Source organism: Amblyomma mixtum, chromosome 2 (assembly GCF_055824585.1).
Source record: "Amblyomma mixtum isolate Tamu chromosome 2, ASM5582458v1, whole genome shotgun sequence".
Taxonomy (NCBI): Eukaryota; Metazoa; Arthropoda; class Arachnida; order Ixodida; family Ixodidae; genus Amblyomma; species Amblyomma mixtum.
Genome location: NC_143013.1, coordinates 307,982,315 through 307,999,799, shown reverse-complemented (window position 1 = coordinate 307,999,799; position 17,485 = coordinate 307,982,315). Strand labels below are relative to the sequence as shown.

Sequence of the window (17,485 nt, the reverse complement as noted above, 5' to 3'; positions counted from 1 at the left end):
CATGCTTTTGTGATTGTCTTGCCACAGTGCAAAGTCTCTGCTCACATTACAGTGCTGAGATGTGCTCTACCTGGTTGCAGTAGTTGTGTAATTGATACAAAGGGTAACTGCTCCAGCTTTACCAGGAGGAGTCTAAAAGTTGTCAGAAAGGTGACTTGAAGCATGGTTCATCTTTCTTCGCAAATACTGCCATGATGTGTTAATGGTGAGAAGTAGAAGTTGGTCTGTATTGAAAGGTTACCATGGTCTAATGACAGAGGGACCGCTCTCACTGAAAACGGAGCTTCTGTAAGTTAAAAGAATAAAAAATGAATACAGGTGTTGCCATCACCGGCCAATTTCGCAAGTAAAATGCATGCATCGGCACTGATATTTGGTCACGGATCCCAGAAGTTAGACTGCACCTCCATTCACATCAAAATGGTGGCAACTCATCCTTTTCAGTAATGATGTCATGATTTTAGATTGACTGGTGGGAAGGTTTTAAAATCCTGTTTCGTCGGCTATAAATGCATCTTTTGATGCTAGTCAAATGTCAGTATAGTCAGAAAGAGTCGGAGAATCAATTTTGATGGTACAATAACTGGATGGAGCTCTCATTTTATGAATGTAGTGTTTCCTTAATAGAAGTTATTCAAAACAGTGACAGGAATCCATTCGAACAGCTTTTGAACAAATTACTCCATTCTTCAGTGGTCTGCGAAAAATGGCTTTAAAAATAATTTCGTGCAAAGTAATGAAGGTCTGGTTACCTTTAAATACTGTAGCTGGGGCCTAGTGGCTAGAGCATCTGCTTTGCATTTAGGAGATGTGGGGTTGGTCTCATCCTTTGTGCTGAGAATATTTAATGCGTACAAGCTTTTCCCTGGCCTGGTACTCTGCTTCTGTGGGTGAAATGCTTGAGAAAACAGGCCTTTGACCTCACCTCTTGCAGAACACAAACACCCATCGTATCGAAAGATTGCCGCTTCTTAAGGATGAAGATGCTAGTTTCACTGGAAAGAGATCTTTTATAAGCTAGAAAGGGCCAAGAAATGAAATACAGGTGTCGCCATAATCTGTGGTTTTCGCAAGTAAACTGCAGTGGGCTGACACAGTTTTCTGGGCACGGATCCCAGAGGCTAGGTTACACCACGATTCACTTAGAAAGAGTAATCATGGAGTCTTTTCCCCTGTAGATGTCATGAGTTTGAATCGAGTAGCGGGAGAACTTTTAAACACAATTTTCTTGGTAATAAACCAATGTTTTGCTGCCAAACAAACATCAACATACTCCAGAAGGGCCACTGGATGAAATTGCCCTCAGCATTCCTTTTAAGCATGAGATATTTAGAATTTGCCGCCAGGTAGGAGGAAGCCAGTGATGTAGAGACCTGTGCACAGTCGAGGAAGAGGAACTGTTCTTCGACTGGTGTATGTGCCCCATTTTGTCTTAGGCTTGTCGTCTTCCATATCGAAGGAAAAACCTCTTCCTCTTTCTGGTATGTGTAGTTGGCAGGATGGCTCACCCTGAGTATAAGCATTTATGTGATGCTTCACAAACCTGTTATGTCGTGATACAACAAGGAAAACTGTTTCAGCCTAGCCGCTTTTGGCACGCTGTCAGCAACAAAGTAAACGTGAACAGGATACTCGTAACGTGAACACAGGAGCACAAATATATTATCTGCTGGAGAAGAACTTCAGGCAGGGGGCATTAAGACCTCCTCGGAGCAGTCTTTGTGGCACCAAATTAGAAATCAAGGGCTCTTGTATTCAGTCTCCCTCATCTAAAATCTTCTCACTTTGCTGTTCCTGTTTCAGTTGTCGAATTTGCATTTCATTTGTTGCAGATAGTCTCTGGTGTGGCTTCAAAATGAGCTGCCTTAGCATGTTCTTGCAGGATGATGTTTAGTTTTAGCAGATGAGCCACCCAGCTACTGGCATTGGACCTGCGGTGATTTTTAATCCCTTTGCGAAAGAAATGGCTCCCAAATTATAATTGTATAAGACTAGATGCACAAGAGAACAGTAGGCTCTACATCACATGTACTTAAGCAGTTCATTCGGTGTTTGAAATTATTGCACTTCGTGGTTATTTAACTATTAGATGCATTATTCATGTGTTCTCTAGAAAGAGCAGGAATTGGTATATTCTTTGTGCTCGCATGGCTAGGAAGGTATCTAGTGTAATGTAGCTACCATAGCTGGATATATGTAGAGGCGAATCAAAACAACAAAGAAAAGCTCTGGGGAGAGGCAAACTGATGTAAGCTGTTGCCAAAAAACTAAGTGGCTATACTACACCAGAGTGCTACTACTGGTGTGGTGCAGAAAAGCAGAGCACAATTTGTGGCAAGCACCATGCACACCTGTTCCACTTAGGAGGTTTAGCATTTTGCTTGCTTACAAATCTTGTATGCTATTCACTGCCTGCATACAGGAGGTATTCCGGGGCCTGAAATGGGGAAAATTGGGGATGAGAGGTAATGGAGAATACCTAAGTAATCTGCGATTCGCTGATTACGTGGCCTTGCTAAGTCATTCGTGACATGAACTGCAAAGCATGGTCAATGAGTTACAGGCAGGGTACAACAGTGGGGGCTAAAGATAAACATGCAGAAAACCAAAGTAATGTTCAACAGTCTAGGAATTGATACTCAAAAACATGGATGCAAATAAACTAACGCTTGGGGTGTTTGTAGATTATAGCAAAGCTTTCGACTGCCTCAACCATACTGTTCTCCTTAATAAACTGTATCACTATGGCATTCGGGGCATACCCCATTCACTCTTAAAGTCATACCTTGCAACACGCATGCAGTCTGTAGTTATCGATGGCAGTCTGTCGTCCTTTAAAGAAATACCATGCGGCGTCCCTCAAGGCAGCGTTTTGGGACCGTTTTTGTTTAATATCTATGTGAACGATGTGGTTCGTATTGATAAGCATGTCAAGTTTGTTTTGTACGCTGATGATACCAGCTTGTTTTTCACATCAGATAATAGTTTTCACCTACTGCATACCGCTAATGAAACTCTCTGCAAATTGCTTGATTGGTCGAACAAAAACTGTTTAAGAATAAATCCTAAAAAATCAAAAGCCATTCTGTTTGCTTCAAAAAACAAACCAGTAAGTTTGATTGGCGGGCTCCGCTTGGGCAGCTCTACAATCGATATAGTCAAAGAGCACAAGGTTTTAGGAGTGGTACTATCGCACCGTATGACTTGGGATGCGCATATACAGCAACTGGTGAAAAAACTCTCTTCCGCTGTTGGCTTAATACGTCGATCTCGAGATATTTTTCCAACTAACATTAAACTTCAAGTTTTTCACTCCGTCTTTCGGTCCCACATTAACTACTGCACGTTAATTTGGGCCACGACTACTAAAAAAAACATAACTATACTACATAGGCTCGAAAAGAAAGCTGTTCGTTGCATTGCTAATGTTTCATACTTTCACCACACTCATGACCTCTTTACTCAGTTCAAGTTGGTCAGTATACAACAGATTTACGATTACCGTCTACTATACCTGCTGTACTTCTCAAGTGTATCTTACCAGAAGTTCCTGAAGGAGCTGTGTACTCTTACTTTGCAAACTCGCACATATCGAACCAGAGCGTCTGAGGAATGGTATGTACCGCGGCCACGCACTAATTATCTTCTGCAAACATTAACGTACAACGTACCATTTCTATTAAACAAGATTAAAACACAATTTTCTGGTTCCATTGCCCTAACGCGCACCGCATTGCGCAGCATGTTTGTTTCTGGGCAATTTTCTAAGACTGTTATATGATTTTGAGTGGTAATTGTGAAATTGGGCATACAGAGTGAGTGTGTGTGTGTTTGCCTTCTCATCGGGATCTCATGGGTAAAACGCTTTATGGTACTAATTTTTATTCGTTTGTTGCGTAGTTTTATTGTAGGGCACATTGTTCTTTTGTGGCGTAGTTAAGTTGATGAATGAAGTCCGTGTATTCCATTACAATATTCACTTGCATTTTAACTATTGTACTCAGTAAGACAATGTATGTATTCTGTTGCAGATTTCATTTGTATTTGAATTATTGAAGTGTATATGAAGTCGCTGCTGCCAAAATGGTTCCCTGACCTAGTCAAGCTGTCCTCACAGCTTTTTGTCACGGAAGCCATCAACATTGTAATGTTGAAAATAAATTTTTGATTTGATTTGATTTGATTTGACCACCGCTTCACCGGAGCAGTCGCTCTACCAACTTAGCTAACCGGGACGGCAAGGTCTTCAACACTCAACGCTCTTGTAATCCGTTCTGCTACTTTATTGGACTAACCCACTGTGGTAGTTCAGTGGCTTTGTCATTCAGTTGCCAATCCCAAGGTTCGATCCTGGCTGTGGCAGCCACATTTCAATGGAGGCAAAATACCAAACTGTCCTCTTGTGCTGTGCGATGTGAGTGCACTGTAAAGTACCCCAGGTAGTCTGAATTAATCTGGAGCCCTCCACTGCAGTGTCCCTCAAAGCTCATTTGTCGCTTCGGGACATTAAAACTTGCACAATTCAGTTCCTTCCTAACCCTTTCTCTGATACTCCTGAGATAACTCGGGAGACCACACACGCACACCCGCGCTACACCCGAGTATACTCGTGTTGCCTTTTTTTAACTCACTCCCTGCCACTTCCGGTACTACTTGTGTAAAAAATTAAAATGTGGTTATGTCACGCCATCTACGATCAAGAAATACTCTGGTTTGGGCCAGTCGATTAATAGCTAAGGTTGGTTCTGAAGATGGCGCAAAAAGGACAAGGAAGGCACAAGAAGGCGCCTGTCCTATTGTTTTCTTGTGCCTTCCTTGTCCTTGTCCCTTTTGCGCTGCCTTCAGAATCGGCCTTAGCCATCTACGAAGAGGCCACTTAAGCGCATAGAACTTGTTGGGTAAATTTTAGACAGCAGATGGAGTGTATGTTTTTACATGCCGTTGTAAAGGGTGTGACCACGACATCATCAATTGTATTGCTTTTTCGTCATCTCAGCAGTGCAACCCATGTACTGGGATGTCGGTGCAAGTTAAAGAACCCAGGTGGTCGAAATTTCCGGAGCCCTTCATTACGGTGTCCCTCATAGTCTGAGTTGCTTTGGGACATTAAACCCCTATAAACCGTAAACCAAAATTTGTGGGTACAGAATTTCAACGATATTTAAGAGATGGCTGAAACAGAACCATATAGTGTAAAGCAAGCTCGGGACATGCCGAAGTGTAGCATGGTGCCTGTGCGTGCACTGAATGAGTTGTACTAGCCACAGCTGCCCACACTGAAAAATATTCAAGACAGCCATGCTGAGCCATTCTACACTCTGGTATGCTGTGTGTGTGTGTGTGAAAAAAAGGTGTAAAGGAGGAGCATAACAGAGTTGCTAGGCAGTATGCTGCACGGTTTACTGAGGGGCACGTAGACCTGATGGCCTATAATAATGAAGGCTACACTTTGGCAGGGGCAGGGCATCAATATGTCAATGGGAACGTTTCAGAAAACCACATGATCTTGCTCTCGCTGCTACTTTGTGCATGCTAGTGATGAAGGCTTGTCATCATCATCATCAGCCTGACTATGCCCACTGCTGGGCAAAGGCCTTTCCCATGTCTCTCCATTTAACCCTGTCATAGCTTGTCATAACTTGATGACTTCCAGACATGTGTTTTATTAAATTTAGCTAGACGCCAAAGGGAAGCAATCCTTGGACATCCAAAATTTGTTTGTATGACTGAGTAGATTGTGGGACCATTTCTTTTACAAATACTACAGGACTTCTCATTGAATTAGCAATAGTTCTGTAATTTGGTGTGTTGGGAGTCTGCAAGTGCTTGTGTGGCTTAGCTGGATTCTGTCATCGGAGTGTTAAAATTTGCAGGAAATGTAGTTGTATCTGCAGTTCTTTAGCTTTTAGCAGTAAGACATTTAAAGTGGCACTTGGACAAAATCTTTACAAAATATTGGTAGTGCTCATCATATTGTATGGGCTTAGTTCCTTGCATAGAGAGGACAAAGCTGCTGACTTGAATGTTGTATTTTGTGGGGTTTAAAAATCGGGGAGATAAACACGTTCTCCCCTTTTAACCGCGGCTGACACAGTTCAAAACCGCGCGGACCCCACCCCGTGGTCGCGTACGCTACCGAGCGCACGCCGACCACGGCGGGCCTTGCTCTGCGGGAACAAAGGAACGACACACTGGCTGACACAAACAAGGCATTTATTGCTATAACAACAATAACGCCAGCTAGCAACAAAATACACTGAGGAATCGAGGAAGTCCGACTCACCAGCACGGTTACGAGCGAACGTTCGCCCACGGTAGGGCAAAGGGATAAACTCCGAGGCCGAGCGGGACGGGCTCGGCGGGAGCCAGTTCCGACCAAGAGCGCCCGTCGACGAAGAGCGGAGCTGCGAGCGAAACGTCCGGTCGCTTCCCGATCCCAGGGAGAAGAGAGCCGGCTATCCCTCGCGCGCGCGCAGCAAAACGCCATTTGTGGCGCTGGTGTCGCTGCGACGCGAGCGCCCTCCCCTGTTAGTCAAAAGTAACCGAACCGAGGAGTGCTTTGCGGGGGAGCTAACCACAGGGAACTAGTGCGTTGCGGGAAAGCGAACGCAGGGGACGAAGGTGTCCCCACAATTTGTATAAGGCCAGTGAGTGCACATTATGTTTCAGTATGTGTTATTTGTGGTACAATGCATACTGTTCAGCACACCATCGCTGGAAAATGTTAAATAAGAAACTGCAGTGGACATTTTTTGTTTACTTTGGCTGTAATGCATTTTTCTATGTTAGTTTTGTTGTAAAACTTTCTCTGGGCTGTAGTGCAACTCCTGTATGTTGATTCTTTGTGCTGTTTTGCTTCACTTGATCAGTCAGCCATATTACACATGAACACTGTAGCAAAGTTTGTGCCACTATGCTGCCAATTGCTTGACGCAATTGCCACAGCTGATCTTACTCTAAGCCTTGTTTTTAGTAATACTTTTCGCTGTTTTCTGTTACTGCTTACCAGTGTTTTCTCCTTGCTTTCTGTTTCCCCTATTAAAAGGTGGTTGGTGGCATGGAAGCCAACAATGATTCGAAGCTCGTGGCCGCTGTCAGGAACCCAGACCTTGCCAAACAGGTTCTGGGTTCCCCCATTGAGCCAGCCGTTCAGCAGCCAGTGAAGGGTAGCTCCACACATGGCCAGCCCGGGGAGCTGCCTGCCGCTGCAGCGAACTCTTTGTCTCAAGCTGTGGCGCCACCACTCCAGTCAAACGACAAGCCCAGCCAAGGAAACAGTGGGCTTGCACAGCTGCAAGAACTGCCTCTGCCAGCTGGCCATGTGCCCCTAGCCCTGTCGCAGCCAGGTGCTCCCCAAGCTGCCCTGCAGCTGGGTGCGGTTGGTGAGCCTGTGAGGCAGCCTGCGGAACCACAGCCTTTGGCACGGCCAGCAGTGCAACCAGTTCAGGATGGGCAACAAGGTGCGCAGCAGCCAGGGTCACACCTGGGGCCCCTTCCTGAAGCAAACATTCCGCTTGCTCCAGCGCCCTTGGATCTAAACCAGCCTGAAGCTGTGGGACATGGGCTCCCGAAACCCAAAGCTGTCTCTCTCCCCGTGGTGCGTCGCCTTCCACGGCCGGGCCAGGTCGCAGCCATGGGGAAGTCTCAGGAGCAACAGCCACCAGTGGAGCCGGCTGAACAACCCCCTGTGAACCAGGGCCCTCCAGTCTTACCTGCTCCCAACATTGTGAAGCCACAGCCATCGGCTGCTGGGGTAAGGCTTCCTTAATGCAACGTCAATTTCATCTACTATCAGGGACAAAAGTCTCGAGAACGTACAGATAGCAATGTGGGCGTATTGCAGAGATGTTTGCCAGCTATCTTCTTATTTTGCAATAGTTGGCTACAACTCAAATCTGCACCCACACTGTACCCAAAACTCACATTCAGGACAGCCCTCCACGACGAAAAAGTAGTCTGGTGTTGAAACTTTTCTTGTTACCTAAATAAGAAGACTTATCGCAAGAAAAAAAATTATAAGGTCTAAAATTTTGATGCCTGGCTTGTTTAATAGAGCCAAACATTAAAAAGCTTATTTCGATTACTGTTGCGATCGGCCAGCAGAGTAATACAGGACGCCAAGGACCGTGGTCTTTTGTTACTAACTGCTGTTTATTTAAGTTGTATACATTAGTAGCACACATTAAAGATGCAAAGTCCAACTTTCGCCTTTGCTAGTATGGTCTAAAATTACCCACTGCGAGTGGCTCAGTGGTTATGGCATTTGGCTGCTGACCCGAAAGACGCGGGTTCGTTCCTGGCCGCGGCAATCAAATTTCAGTGGTGGTGAAATTCTAGAGGTCCGTGTACTGTGCGTAAAAGGACCCCAGTTAAAGAACCCCAGGTGGTCGAAATTTCCGGAGCCCTTCACTGCGACGTCCCTCATAGCCGAGTAGCTTTGGGACGTTAAACCCCCATAAATTTACCTAACCAGCAGTGTCTCAAATTATACAGCAGTAACAAAGTTGCCGCTCGCTTGTCCTGACGACTTTTTTTCCTAGATAAATCGTCTGCATATCACTGTGCCAACTGGAGGTGGAAAAACAATCTTGCCCAATGTAATGGAGATTTTGAGGGCATGTGAGTGTTGCTCAGCTTTGGCCACTATGGGAAAGTAGTGTGTTTATGCGATTCCTTAGTTCTTCGGTTCCAGAACCAACTATATTTGTACCAAGGTATGGATATAACACAATCTTTTTTCCTCGCTGCTCCTCAAGATAGCTGCAGTGGGTTTCACTACCAGGCTCTGCAGCTACTAGGGGAAGCCAGCTTTCCTGACCACCTTGTGTTTGTGTGTGTGCGTGTGGGGGGGGGGGGGGGGGGAACACGCTAAGAGAAGGGTGGCTACGAACGTGGAAAGGAGGCGGCGCTGGCCGTTTGGAAAGAGAAGGCACCGAAAGTGCTCAGTGGAGTAGGAAAAGGAATGAAGGGTGAATGGGCACAGGACTGGGCAGCACGAAAACACGAAGCAACGTTGGCACAGTGCCGGCGCCCGCTGCTGCGTGAAAGGCTGCGTCCGTTAATGCTTCGGAGGCTTTGCTGTGCTTGATGATGTTGCGCACATTTCTAAAGTGTTACCTCTCATGTAATATCGGTGTATTCATTACTTCGGTACTTTTAAAGCAATAGTGTTGAGGAGCTCGTGTCGCACAAAATCTGTCATCGGCATCATTGACCATGCGCAAAAAGCCATGAAAAATGCCCAGAGAAGCAACCTAGGAGGCAGGTGGGCCACTTAGGTCACGTGACCTTGTGGTGTCATCACAGCCTGCCCATCGGATTGTGACAGACTGTGCACAGTCACAGGTGGCAGTTAATGAGTGGTCACGAGAGGTTGCTGCGAAGAGCAACCTGGGTCACACAAGTCTCACCGGTGCCAGCTGCCATCGCAGGGCATTGGCGCATCACTTAACCACTGCACCAGGAGTGGTAGGAGGGTTCTCAGGTATCTATGATTGCTAAATTGAAAATGAGCAGTTCTGCATATATGGGCAATAATGCATTAGCTGTCGTGTCATACCCTTAAGGCGGAGCTTAAAGGTCCACTGAAAAGGATTCTGAGCTCGTGTTTTTGGTGCGGGAACTCAATCTACACGCACCAAGCATTCTTAAAAACTTTGAATTATTGTCCTGAGGCGAGCTCAGAATCTTCTTTAGTGCAGCTTTAAGTTTCCCCTCCAATGTTTGCGTGCAGTCTCCGTTTTTTTCCAAGCCCTCAGCTGTGGTTTTCTTGAGCAGGATGGGATTGCAGTGTAATTGTAATGTTTTATTTTTTTTTTGTTTTCATGAGATTTCTAACACTCTCGTCGCATTATATTCGTGTAAATACGGTATTGATACCACAAGAGAAAGGTGAGGGTAATGTGCAGCCGCCACAAGAGAAAGGTGAGGGTAATGTCCAGCCGCGTTAGACTCTCACTTCATTTGAAGTGCATATAATTTAAACTGAGTGAATAGTGTGTGTAGAAAATGATACTCTTAACTAAATGCTGATGTTGACAGAGGTATCATCGGCACGTGACATGACTAATTGAACTCCGCAAACAGGGTGTGATGGGTTCTTGATAGAAAAGAGGGGATTTGTACAGTATCAGGGGGGTCTGAACATCCGTCTACTGTCTCATAGCAAATGCTGCCATGAGAATTGCACTGTGAGGTAGTTCGACGTCCTGTCGCACCCTCGGCACATTTAATGCAATAGCATTAGGGAGGGCCATGAAGGCGAAAACTGCCTTGCAGCGTCGGCATCTGTGTGAAGTCTCCAGCTGCCAATCATGGCAGATGGCAAGTTGTGTTTAGAGTGGTTTTCCTCTATCCACCTGCCACCTGACAATCATCCCCTCTGTTTTGTCAGCTGTTGCCTTGTTCATTTTTCCTTGTTAGGTGGAAGCAAAGGACCATGTGATTGCAGCTCCGCAGTCTCTTGATGTCATAGATGAGCCCGTGAGTGCTTACTTGTGTTTCACTCTTACATTGGCCCTGTGCTGGTTAAGTTCCATCTTTTACATCACAGAAACAAGGAGGTTTACAACAAGAGCTCCTGATGGGCACTTCTGTCATGTTCCTCAGTTCTTGTTTTTTTTTTATGTTCCTTTTCTTTTTTGCAAGAACGCTTATATCAGGAAGGTTTTTCAGAGTTCACATTATGTTCACGTTAGACAAGTTATATTGCATAAAACATACCAAAAATCACAAGGTGTAGTCACTCTTTGTCACACTTGTGCACTGGGGCATTAAATATTTCTTCTGTCAGTGTGTTGGTCTGGCGTAGTCATCTATTTTAAGGCAACAGAAATCAAGGTTTCGTCTTTCAGAGGGACTCAGTAGTCAAGGCACGTTGTTGATGAGCGTATGGTGGCATGTTTTACAATGATCATGGCATTTATGCTTTGATAAGGTGGAAATGCAAAAAAGTTCCCTTTTGATTAATTTTGCGGCGGTACTTGCCATGGTGCTTGGGCATTTGGCTTACTGATCGCAAGGTCACAGGTTTAATCCTGGCTGTGGCAAGGATCAAATGGGGGGGGGGGGGGGGGGGGGATGCAAAAGCACCTGTGTGCTGTGCAATGTCTATGCACATTAATGAGCCCCAGGCGGTCAAAATTAATCAGGAGCTGTCCACTATGGCCTCCTTTATAGCCCATGTGTTGCCTCGGTATGGTAAACCTCACAATTCACAATTGCTTCAGTGGTGAAAACTACTCTTGAATGGGTCTTTATTACAGCATTTCTTCTTGCCCACTCTGTTGTATTGATACAGTAACAGTTCGTTAATTCGACTCCCATTAATTCAGAACTCCGGATATTTCGAACCGCCAGCTCGGCCCCGGTCAGTGCTCATGTAAGTCTGTGACATCAGTCTTTCACTAATTCGGATGCTACCGATCTTGCACTGTTTAATTCGAATGGGGTCCGAATGGGAGGCAGTGTCTAGGTATGACAGAACGCGATTCCCATACTGCATAGTTGCTCGCCCACCTCTGATGTGCGTGTCGACGAATGGGCAGCCCCGTATCCTTGAACATTCAGACTGTTTAGTTTCGGTTTCGCTTTTCTGGGCTTCACACCAACCCACAGCGACGACGACTACACCAGCCTGTATCAGACAGCCAACCTAACCCACTTAAGGGCCATATCGGGCATTGATTGGCACGTTGCTGGTGTTTTTGTTGATCCCCTTTTTGTTTTCTTCCTCAGATTTGGCATTGTTTTCCTCACTTACGTCAGTGTGGTTCTGTTCTTTTGCCAGTGCGCTGAAACTGCGTGCTCATCACATGTTGTTTGTGCGGTGATGCCTCCTCACACGCCGTTTATGATAGGTGTGACGCGGGTAGCGATGGAGCTGTGCCACATCACACTATGAAGGATGCGGGGAGCCCGTACGATTTTGGAGCAGTTCTGCTTTTAGTGCTCCCCACAGTGTGCATGCAATAAAGCATTAGAGGAAACAAGAAAAACGGGCATTGCCGGGCTGTTCTCATCTCAAAATGAGGCGATCATTGCCAATCCATTCCATCATATAAATTTGCCTTGATGCAAGCAGTTCTTAACACTTCTGTCCAACAGCGCAAGGGCCTCGTTTTGCATAAAAGCCATTGTTGGCATTGGTGTCGTTATTCACATTCCTGTAGTTACCAAAAGGGGATGTTACAGGAGGCGCCAGCCACACTAGCGACGCTTTGGGTCTTCAGTAATCAGAGCAACCACAAGCAACGCGCCAAATGCATGGGCCATCGGCCGCTGTCTTCCTCCTCTTTCTCCTATACACACTCAGGAGACGACTCAGGTTACTAACATCACCTCTCAGGCTGCTATGCAGCAGACCCATCGCTGTATCCCCTGACCCTCGAGTTGTGTGTCAGGCTCTCTACCGCTAGGCTATGCAGGCGTGTTAGTATGGTTTGGTTAGAGCGGTGCTTTATATGTATGTCATGTAGTCCTTCACATAATGATTGTGGTTCAAGAGGAAACAGTGCCTGTGTCTGCGTGGGCAAGAGGAACCGCTGTTGCGTCATATTCTTAAAGGTGTCCCCCCAATTTTTTTCGGGTCATTCGATAATTCTGACGAATAATTTGAACATATTCCACCGTCCCTTGAGGTTCGAATTAATGAGATATTACTATATACAAAACCGTGCTGTTGCCTTGTGCGGAAGATGCAAGGTTCAGTCTCCTGTGCTGCCAGCCACACATGCTTTTCTGTGGCCTGGCATTCACCTTCTCTGGGGTGGATCGGTTTGAAAAGTGGGTCTTTGATCACACCTTCTGCAGCCCAAAAATACTTAGCCATGGCACTCTTTGGCTAAGTTGCCTTTGTTCCATTAGAAATCAAATCATTATCATCACCATCGAAGCCTTGCCGTTCCATACCTTGTGTGCAATGCTGCTGCAGGTAGCGTACCTCTTTACGCTGGCAAACTAAAGCAAACTAGTTGAGGCAAACAAATTGAAATACTGCTGGATTGGACCAAGCACTAGCAGAATGCACTATGATCTTGAAAAAGCAGATATATTTACTGCCTCACAGGCTCTGAGCATTCTGTGTTGCAAAGCTGCGCATTTCATCTGTGCTCAGTCAGCCTTTTGCCATTCTCCCCGCACAGGCTCATTGGAGTAACATGTATCCACAGACTAATATGTTGCGAATGTACAAACTTGTGCAGCCCACACAGTGTTGAACACTTGGAACATTGTGAAGGCATTTGGTGAGGTGGCCTCGGAGGAGATGTCAGATCAGAGCCATGTAAATAAAATGGCCACTCCCATTTGTGTTTTTCTTCGCACAACAGGTGAATGAAGCAGCTGCCCTAGACAAAGCAGCAGTGGCTCCGGCGAAGGCCGCTGTAGCAGCCAACAAGAAGGATGCGGAGGTGGCCGCTGTTCTTGAGGAAGAGAACGAGTTGGAAGGTGGCCACAACCGCAAGGCACTGCCAGCCAAGTCTGCAAACAATGGGCCGGAGTTTTTGCCTGGAAATGGTAAACTGCCACGGGCCAAGCTGGGGCGCCCGAACCAGCAACAGCTGGGTGCTGTAGGGGGTGACGACGACTTGGATTACGGCAACGCTGGTGAGTTTGATGTGCAACAGCTGCCATTGTCCTCATCTGTGGGCAGGGTTCTTTGGTCGTATGTGTTATAAAAGTGCAACTCAAAACTGTAGCATACTCTCTGTGGCTGGCAGGTGGAAATTCCCCCATAAGCTGTGGTTCAGGCTACCTACAGCCACAGCATGCAATTTCTAAATGGCTAGCTCTGGTGCTGCAGGCACTAACCAGTCTTTGGATCTGTCTTCATGGCAAGCACTGCTGATAAAACAGCAAAGGCTTGCCACTGTTCAGGTCCAGACAGGAGTGTTGAGATTGATTAAGCTAAACCAGAACTACACAACCATGTCTTGAAAACAGCATCTTCACTGAGTGAGGCCATACTGAAATTATTCATTTTGTAATTTTATGCTGGAGCTTGTTATTAGTTGCAGTTCACTGTGGCATTCGCTAAATTTTCTCTTCAGAAGCCCAGGCTAACTTTCTCCTTCAGTAAATGGCCAACATTGTGGAGGTATCAGCCGTACAAAGAACAAACAAACAAAATTTATGGCTACTTTCCAAGCATGTTCCTGCTGAGGAACCAGTTGGAAGAAAAGCTGCATAAAACTATGTCGTTTTTCTGGTAGTGTGCTGTTTCACTTGACTTGCTAGAAAGAAGGTGGTTGGAAAGAAGCTCGGTATAAAGTGCTACATGTATAGATCAGTTATTTTATTTTGAACTATATTTAAACTCTATTTATGACTTACTAGTACGTGGCATGGGGTACTTTTGGCAGATTCAAATGAATCACTGCAGAGCTTTAGCATAAGTTTCTTTAGCCTGTCTTGTCTATTCTCCCTCTCCCTTCTGTCTGTGTTTGCTGCGCTGACATGAATCATGAATCTATACCAACTCGCCAAACTTTCTTCACTCAATGTTATTTAGCTCTTCAGTTATTTGACAGAGTGAGGCTAGAGCTTGTCGCCAAACTGGCAATAAAAGCTGTAGCTGGTGGCTACAAGGGAGTGTAAATTGCAGTGGATGGTTTGCAGTGTACTGGCGTACACTGAATTTTGGCAGCTGATATAGTTGTCTCACTTAAAGGTATATGGCTGGACTCTTTGCAGTACGGTTCTGGCTGAGCAATGCATTTAAAATAGACCTTTGTCTTTCGAGCTACAGCAGCAAATTAAAACGAATAATGGGTCTGTAAACAACTTTTACGATGCCTGGAGTGTACTACTAGGACAAAGATTACCTGTTGGGAAAAGCCGCTTTAACTGATGTGACATTTATTAGGCATTTCAGAGGTACAGGTCCTCCGATTTCTTTCTCTGAAACTGCAGAGAATATGGATGCACTTCAAATCTCAAGGGGTTCCAGTTTGTCAGTTCATTGTTACTTTTATTGAAATCACCAGTTTCTTTGTTATCATAATCCAGGATTGGACTCAAGAGCCTCACTTCTCCAGATTCTGCATGGCCATTCACTGGTTTTCACTGTTGAAGAAAAGTTATGCTTTCACATTTTTTGTGTAACGCCGTGCTACATGCCACAAGCGCTCAGGGAAAGAGGTTGAATTGTCTTGTGATAGTTCTTTAAACGCTGAACCGATAAAGTGCATTGTACTGCTGACTTCTTTGAAGCTGCAAAGCAGCAGCCACAAATTTCCACTGTAAATTTTGTTGGCTGCATCGCATTTGACACTGTTGCGAGTGACAAACATTAAATTGGTACATGCCAGTAATGACACAATGACTGATTTAATCTGAGTTGAGGAGCACAGCACACTTTTCTTTCATAATTCTGCTCTGTCTTTCTTTGTTCCACAAGTAGCTTGAACAATTCTAGCTACATATTGCATCCATTTGGTTTTTGCATGGCTGCCAACCTTCCTGAAGCCATGTGTAATATAGCCAGTGTCTGCTGCATAATGTGATGGTGCCAAATCTCATATGTAAAGGAGGCAGACATGTAAAGATCTCCACGTGTGGTGAACATGTGCGTGCTGCTGGTGACAAGGTTTAAGAACAAATTGCAGTTGCATCTTTGATGCAAGTGGCTGGCTGCGTCCTGAGCAAAGCAGAAAGGAGGAGTTCTTCGGTGTAAGGAGGCTTCAGTTTGCTTTCGGTTTCTCAGGCTTGTTTCAATAATTTATTTTCATTAGTGTCCATCTTGTGTGCCTTGGACACCGTTTGCCTGTAAGGCATTGCACAGCAGCAGAACATGCGTCATGTCTCTCTCTGGAGAGCGTGGTTGGCGGCTGAGCTAGGGACTTCAGAGGTGGTGCTGACAGTCGGGTGCTTGCTTGACCAAAACAGCGGTCAAGGATGATGATGCAGCAGAGGACCAAGAGGACGACGGTCCGTTTGGTGCAGTTGGAGACTTGGGACGAGGGAAGCCAATGCCAGATGCTGCCGATTTTGATGACCAGGTGACGAAGCTCGTGGCTTCCACTGGCATGGCAACGCCCTGGCAAAATGCTTTCCTGCTTCCTGCTTGCTTGCATGCAGTCTTGGTTTTATTCTTTGTTTCGTACGGTGCTGAGGGAGCCTTTAAGTTTTGTTTCTGTCATGCTGCTGGTTTCCTCCATCTTTGCCCTCGGCACTTGTTGAAGATGGCATGGCCTTCCTTTTATTTAAGTTTAATTAACATCTCTGGTTTTCCTTGTTGGTGGTATGCGCTGTGAGTGTCGGTAGCTCTAATATTGTTTCCTTCTGGTGCAAGCTGTTTCCTTTCCGTTGTTTCCAGTGTGTTCTTTCTAACACTGTCACAGCTGCTGGCGATCCCTGTGTACCTTTCCACTTCTGTTTCCACTTTCTTGCTGGTAGTTAACTCTTTTGGCATGTGCCTAGTCTGGTTTTGTGACTAGTGGCTGCTATATTTTCCAGCATTTGACATACCTTCTGCATAATGAGTGCTGCCAAGTAATCGTTTTTCCTGCAACCTCCGTGAAGTGGCTTTTGAAGCAATACTTTCTGGTGTAATTTGGTTTTGGATTTGTGTGCCTGTTACTAAGTTTAACTTTTAACCTTTCATTGACGAAGAGTTGCGGTGCAACACAGCTCTTGTGTCAACTCAAGTCATTTTTGTTGTGTGTTACACTCCAGTTCTTCGTCATGGATCAACAAATAGCCCTTACCTTTACCCTAGCGAGCCTTTCGTTGCACCTCCAATTTTCTTCACTGCCTTGACTTGCTGTGCACTGCTGTTTGCACTTAAAGGGACTATGAAACAAATTTATTGAGATTACGTAAAGATAGGCAATCCATCACTCGTCACTCCAGCGCAAGAATTTTTGAGCTAGCATCAATAACAACGAAGTTATAGGCGATTAAAAATCACGCTCCTCCTCTCCCCCCTCAACTCGTACGCGCGGGGTACCATAAAAAAATAAAGAAAACAGCTCCGGGACTGGGCTCCGCCCATGAACACGTCATTCGCTGACGTTCGGTTTACGACTTCCGGTTGTCCCACTCCCGAGGAGCAGCGTGTGTCGGCAGCGTCTCTCCGGTCTCTGCGCTTTCTTGGCTCCCGAACTCGCGACAGAAAGAGGCGGCAGAGGTAAATTAAAACCATATGCGCGAAGGCAATGCCCTCGCCCGCGCTTGCCCGAGGGGGTCGCGCGGCCGCTCGAGCAGACGATGTTCACCGCTACCGGAAGTGTGCCCGTGACGTCGAAGCTGCCGCGGCTCTAGCGAATGACAGCGTGTGGTGGCCTGCCGACGTCATGGGACTAGTGACGTCTGTTTTCCCGATTTTGGTTTCAGAATTGCTCCCTACGAAGACACCAAGCGGCCCGCGAATTTTAAAAAACACGATTTTTAAAAATTCATAATAAATTGCCGGCTCAGTTCCGAAGATTCATACTTGGTGTCAATGCTTCTGAGCATCACTTCTAACATTTACAAGCGGCTCTTA

General features: G+C 45.8%; 1 protein-coding gene across 15 annotated transcripts in view; it reads left to right on the top strand.

Moving 5' to 3' along the window:
* Positions 1-17,485, top strand: part of LOC149364874 (uncharacterized) — a 41,201-nt gene that overhangs the window by 20,293 nt on the left and 3,423 nt on the right. For 11 of the 15 annotated variants that reach the window (XM_089574826.1, XM_089574829.1, XM_089574822.1 and 8 more), the window contains 4 exons: positions 7,046-7,753; positions 10,423-10,482; positions 13,326-13,605; positions 15,886-15,998. In XM_089574826.1, coding sequence (XP_089430952.1) covers positions 7,046-7,753; positions 10,423-10,482; positions 13,326-13,605; positions 15,886-15,998 — 1,161 coding nt within the window. The remainder of the gene's footprint in view (positions 1-7,045; positions 7,754-10,422; positions 10,483-13,325; positions 13,606-15,885; positions 15,999-17,485) is intronic. The other 4 variants (XM_089574827.1, XM_089574821.1, XM_089574834.1 and 1 more) reach the window with 4 other exon arrangements.